This window comes from Conger conger, chromosome 9, assembly GCF_963514075.1.
Source record: "Conger conger chromosome 9, fConCon1.1, whole genome shotgun sequence".
NCBI lineage: Eukaryota > Metazoa > Chordata > Actinopteri > Anguilliformes > Congridae > Conger > Conger conger.
The window spans coordinates 6,860,254-6,867,027 of NC_083768.1; the positions used below are offsets into that span (position 1 = coordinate 6,860,254).

Sequence of the window (6,774 nt, forward strand, 5' to 3'; positions counted from 1 at the left end):
GTAGATTTTTTTTTTTTTTTAAGTGCGCAAAATAAAGGAACAGGTCTCGCACACAAGAGACAATCGCTCTAACCACAGCGTAGGCGGAACTGCCTTTTCGGTATATGTTTTTTTAATATATATACATATATATATATATTTTGGATTGATTAGCAAACACACAGGCGTGAGATTATTACAACCGCGAGATTACCCCTCTTTTGGCGCGGCCGTCTGCCCCCCCGGGCTGCCGTGGAGGGCGAAAACACACCCCCCCCCCCCCCCCCCCCCCCCCCTACAGGCAGGCCCTCACACCGTGACGAAGACCAGGCGGGCGGAGTACACCAGGTCGGCCAGGTAGAGCAGGAAGTTGACGACGGTGAGCACCGCCACGGTCACCAGCTTGTCCCACGGGCAGAGCCCCGAGCCGCCGCTGCAGGAGCTGGGGCGGCGGGAGTGGCGGCTGTGCTTGGAGTCGAAGTGGAAGACGGGCCAGATGATGGCGGCGGTGAGGTACAAGAGCACGGCGAGCAGGGCGTAGGCCGACAGGAAGCGGGCGAAGGGGAAGGGCAGGCAGCCCGTGCACTCGCCCACGCACAGCACGATGATGGCGGCCGACAGGATGAAGCACACGCAGTACACCGCCAGGCACCACTTGAGCGCGGCGTGGTCCTCGTAGGCCGGCGGATCGCTGACGAAGACGAAGATGACGCAGGCCACGAAGGTCTCGCACACCTTGAGCAGGCCGGGCACGGTGGCCATGTAGCCCACCACCTCCCCGGGCCGCGCCTTGCTGATGCTCACCTCCGTCAGGTAGGCCACGGTCGCCAGGCAGGAGAAGACGGTGGCCACGATGCGGTAGTCGCGCATGGTCTTGCCGCTGTTGTAGCCCTTCAGGAAGTAGAGGGGGAAGATGATGGAGGCGGACAGGCAGAGGAGGGCGGCGTAGCAGGCGAAGGTGATGGGGAAGTTCTTCCAGGAGACGGGGGAGCGGGTCTGCAGGCCGAAGGCCTCCACCAGCAGGACCACCAGCGTCCCCACGAAGCTGAAGCCCCAGCAGAACAGACACCAGTCGCCCGTCCCGTGGGAGACGTACGCCCCGTGCACCGCCACGCTGAAGGCCACGCACGCCAGGATCATGGCGACCAGCCGCGTCCACAGCAGGGGCGACGAGTGCAGCACGACCTGGGGCATTGTGGGATACTTTCGCTTATCTGTGGGCGTGGAACTGTCGGGCCACCCAGGGGGGGGCTGTGGAATCCGAGGAGCACCGTTGTCCGGGACGACAGGGGTAACGGCCGATGGGGGACGCGGGCGTACTCTTGCGCCTGTCGCAGAGGGAGAGGGGAACAGGAAGCAGGAAGTGAGGAGACCCACTCCGAACCACTCAAACAAATCTGAAAATATCTGTCTGTGTGCTGTGCACACTGGACATGCCAAGAACATTTAGTCAAATAATTATTTACATTTAGTTAATTTACTGTTGCTATTCAGGTTAGTGTTATTAGTTGTAGCAGGACTACAACCTACAATACGACTACTTCAGTAACAATATTATTCTTATTTACTGTAGCATTAGTAGTAGCGGTAATAGCAGTAGTAACAGCAGTATGTATTTTTGTGTGTGTACGTGGAAGAATGTGTGTGTGTGTGTGTGTGTGTGTATCCGTATCTGTATGTGTGTGTGTGTATGTGCGTGTGCGTGTGTATCCATATCCATATGTGTGTATGTGTGTGTGTGTGTCCGTATCCGTATGTGTGTGCGTGTGTGTGTGTGTACATGTGTGTGTCCGTATCTGTATGTGTGTGTGTATGTGCGTGTGTGCGTGTGTGTGTATCCATATCCGTATGTGTGTGTCCGTATCCGTATGTGTGTGCGTGTGTGTGTGTATGCGTGTGTGTGTCCGTATCTGTATGTGTGTGTGTGTGTATGTGTGTGCTTATATGTGTGTGCGTGTGTGTGTATGTGTGTGTGTGTCCGTATCTGTATGTGTGTGCTTATGTGTGTGTGTGTGTGTTGCAGACAGGCGTAGCCTCAAACTGACCCCACAAGCTTTAGTCTGTCATCAGGCACCATGGGTGGAGTGAGGACAGACTGGGGGGGGGGGGGAGGTTGGAGGCGGGGAGATCGGGTGGTCGGGGAGGGGGTGGGGTGTCGCAGAGGGACAGGAGGGGGGAGGATAAAGAAGGGAAAGCCTCTCTCCTCCCCCTTACGGGACACATTTTCCAACGCAACGATGAAATGAAAATAGCAAGAGTGTGAGTCACTCCTCCCTCCTCTCTCTCTCTCTCTCTCTCTCTCTCCCAGTCCCTCCCTCTCCCTTCGTCTCTGTTCTGTCAGACTTTCCTTTCGACTGATGAGTTCCAGATGTGAGTCGTTCTGCACTGCCCCCAACTCTCCTCTCCTGGTGTGCTTCCAGATGCACTCAGTCTGTAACCCTTCGAATGAACTACACTACCCATGAGCCCCAGCCCCCTCCACAAACACACTGGCGATCCTTCGATCCTTCCTTCCTTCCTTGTGCCCTTGTCTCCTTGCAGCCCAAAAGGGACTAGCTCAGATTGTTTAACAGAGAAGGAAGGAAATCCTTATCTGTCCTCGTTCCCTTCCGACGGTGAGGGATGTGACAAAGCAATCGCGTCCTGTTCGGCCGGACCAGGCAGCCCGCCCTGCATGCGCTACCAAACTGTTCTGGGGCAGCCTTCTGCCCTATGCAAATTATTATTATTCTTTTTTTTATCCAATACACTACCCCCACACCCCGTCCCTCGGCGGCCAACGGGAGAGCGACACGCCTTCTTCAAGCCGTCTCGCCTCCCAAGTTGTAACCATGATTCCGAGGCGCTCGAGGTGCTTGTGCGGCGATCTACTAACCCTGCCAAGTCCCTCCCCCTAGAGCAGCGAGCCAATTATTGCTGCTCCAGGTGAGCCGGCCAAACTTGGCTTTTGGCAGGACCGAGAATCGAACCCCGGTCCCCGGTGTGAAACTGCAGCGAACTGCAACCGCAAGTCCGCTGCGTCTTAGCCTGTTGCTCCACCACGGCTCACCCGCCCTATGCAAATTCTGACCACACTGTGACGGTCTCGGTCTCCGTGCAGAACCACCTTACCGTGCTGTGATTTGTATGTGGTCTAGTTTATTTGTCAGGGACAGTGGAGAAAGAAAAATAAATAAATAAATAAATAACATTTGGTTACTGGAGTTGTTGTAGTTAAACATAAACATTATATGAACGCCTCGCAAAAAAAAAAAATCTAATGGGGTTGGCCCTCTCAGGCACAAACTACCAAAAAATGTACATGGTATTTCAAATTACTCCAGTGTTTTGGTACCATTGTTGATGAGTGTGCTTGAATTGGGGCATATGTATAAACACTCTGGACCTGGGTAAAATGGGTCATTTTTTTTCTGCCCTTTCCTGAGGTTGTATTGGAACCGATGAAATACTCTCAAAAAGTGCATTCCGGTTCTCTTGGTTGGCTCAGTTGCGCCGGGCAAGATCAATCGACCACCGAAAAGTATTTGAATCCAAAAGAATTGCGTATTTTACCCCGGTCTGAAATTCACACACAATGTGTAGGAGTGTAAGTGACGGCATTAGCTGCCCTGTGTGCGTCTGTCTCTGGTGTTAGCCGGGGGTAAGCGTTAAAGCACATCGTGTTAAGTGTGCCGTTAAGTGTGCCTGACAGATGTGAAAGTGAAGAGAGCCCCACCCAGGAAAGGCCTGCTGCTGTGAGAGTGACTGTGCACAGGAAGGGCGGGAGACGCCTCACACGTGTGAGCAAACAGCTCCAGTGCAGGAGAAAACAGGATGTCCACACACACTCACACACTCAAACACACACACACTCACACACACACACACATGCTCATGCACACACACTCATACACACTCAAACACACACACACACACACACACACACACACATGCTCATGCACACACATTCATACACACACACACACACACACACACACACACTCAAACACACACACACACACACTCAAACACGCATACACACACACACACCCACACACTCAAACACTCAAACACTCATACACACACTCACACACACACACGCACAAGCACACATACCCATACAAGCATACACACACACAAACACACCCACACACACACATACACACACCCACACACCCATACACACACATACACACACCCACACAAACTCACACATACCCATACACTCATACACACATGCACACACACTCACACATTCATACACACAAACCCATACACTCATACACACACATTCACACACACCCATACACTCGTACACACACACTCACACATTTATACACACACATACATAAGCACACACACACTCATGCATACACAAACACACACACACACACTCGCACTAATATACATGCACATGCATACGTGCATACACACACAGAAACACACACACACACACACCCTCCTAATTTGTTTGGCTCCGTGTTTATCTGTTTGGAGGTCACATGCAGTAACTGCAGTAACTCTAACCCAATATAATTCTGTCTATAATGAGATTAGAAAACAACAGCTCACTCATGCTCCCCGAGTCTGAGACAGAAAGGAAAGAGGGAGAGAAAGAGAGAGGGAAAGAGAGAAACACAGTGAAGCAGCACTGTAATGTACAGTAAGCCTAACAAAATAAGATCTACACTCAGTTCAGTATATAGTGCTAAGAATGAAAACATTTTTATACAGTTTTATTTATTTTTTTGCATGAATGGAATGCATTGTACTAATGATTTGTAATGTAATGTCATGTACTTTTCAGGAAAATTGCTGTGCTTGGCTAACCATCTGCAAAAGCACTCTGTATCCACGATCAGTCCCAAAGCATCATGGTGTAAGCCTGGCAGCAAACAGGAATAGAGAGGTTCCGCAGTAATTTAATAAACTCCAATTTTTTCGGGCAAATGAGGAGCCGTTTGGTGATGGAATCCCACTGCAATGGGCATGGGTTGAACATAAGTTAGGTTTCCAAGATTCATACAAATAATTTGGTGTTTAGTCTATGCTATGAGTAATGCTATATAAATGAATACTCTACATTTGGAAGTGCAGGCTAGGGTGAGTTCAGCAGAGTCTGACAGGATCACATCAAGATTTTGTGTGTAATTTTGTAACAAAGAAATAATGCATGTTATTAATTAAAATGTAATTTTGTTCACTTAATGATATTGCCAATATAAATAATACAACAGGCTCTGAATAATGCCATAAAGGTATGTAATTAATAACATGAATTTGTTTCTTTTTTACTTTTTTTTTTCATTAAACATAATAACATGTGTTCATTTCTAGGTCTGACGGTAGTTTAAAATATATTTCAGACTCCGGAAACATGTCGTCATATCATTTTATTTGAGCGATGTTTTTAAATGTATGTCAGCTTGTGGTTGTTTGTGTGGAGTTGACCAATAAATGAATCAAAAGGTGCGCAAGCGAGAAGCAGAAGTGAAATAACTTTGTGTTTCAATGACAGAGTAGGCGAAACAATAGAATTATTTACAGCTACAAGACAAAAGGTCAAGCTAGATCCATCTGAATACATCAGAAATATATTCCATCCATATTTTAAACTGGAAAAGTGAAGGCAATATTAGTTTCGATTCAGACTGCAAATTAAATCAAAATTGATACAATCAAATGCATTGTGGTTAAGTAATTTAATCTGTAGGTCGTTTGGGTGTGATGCTGGGTGTGAATCTGTGTGTAGTTGTATGACTGTGTGTGTGTGTGTGTGTGTGTGTGTGCGCGCGCGCTACTCATAGTCACATCATGGATGAGCTCACTGCCCCGCACAACCGCCGTGCCGCGCCCAGATGTTCACCAATACCTGCACTATTACCGCTGATGCATATGTTCGGTAAAATAGTAGAATGCGCAACAGATTGTACTGCCCATACAGTGTCTTTCGATGGTTGAACGACTTACAAATATACATTTCGATTATCTCATGTCATACCAAACATTACTCAATTTTATTGCTAAATATTACTAAAATACATAGGCTATTTGTTCACTTTCAGCCACGGCAAAACCGTTCGTCCGCCGGCAACTTCTTTCTTCAACCGTTAGCGAGCCCGAAGTACACTATAGTAGCCTATTGCATCCCAAAATCCCAACACCCACGCCGACCCAACGGTAGTCCTCAATACGCAAGGTATGCGGTTTTGGAAAAGTAGCAGTAATGTCATGCCAAGCGCAAAAGAGTAAGACGCAGCTGCACAGTCGCTCTGAAAAAAGAAAAAAGGTGGAAGTAATACTTCGCTGACGTGGATTAACAAAACCTACCTTTTCTTTATGCACTCCGCTTCTCTTTAACTCTCGCTCTCCTGCCCCGAGGCACACGACTCACGACGCTTTCTCGCGCTTTCTTACCACTACAGAAGACAAGGGACCTTTCCCTGGCACCATCCCGCCCAGTCCTAACCAAATTAGGTCTTAAATTTCGTTCGTTGTTTCCATTTCATTCTCTGCCCCTCATCCCTGCCTCCTCCCTCCTCCTCTTCCCCTTTAGGAGCCACCTCCCTTCCACAAGAGTAAAGCCCTGTTAAAAGCGGTCCTCCAGGCTACGGACGAGCTTACGAGTCAAAGTGTTTAGCCGATTTTAAAAAAATAAACCTGAGATTGCGCTGGGTCGATTCCGTGTCGTATGTAGCCTAAAGTAGAAATGTCTGTTTCATCATTCTGCTGCTGATGAACACGAATCTAGAAAATAATCATTTACCACAGTTACAAAACTAATGTTAAACTCTCCAACGTTACTTAGTCAACTTA

General features: G+C 48.3%; 1 protein-coding gene across 1 annotated transcript; it reads right to left on the reverse strand.

The window, feature by feature from the left end:
* Positions 1 to 285: 285 nt before the first annotated feature.
* myadmb (myeloid associated differentiation marker b) lies at positions 286 to 6,520 on the reverse strand. The gene is made up of 2 exons (XM_061256142.1): positions 6,289 to 6,520; positions 286 to 1,307 (listed from the first exon to the last, which is right to left on the reverse strand). Exon 2 carries the CDS (start codon positions 1,171 to 1,173, stop codon positions 289 to 291), a length of 885 nt encoding a protein of 294 aa, XP_061112126.1. The 5' UTR covers positions 1,174 to 1,307; positions 6,289 to 6,520; the 3' UTR covers positions 286 to 288.
* Between the last annotated feature and the right edge of the window lie 254 nt (positions 6,521 to 6,774).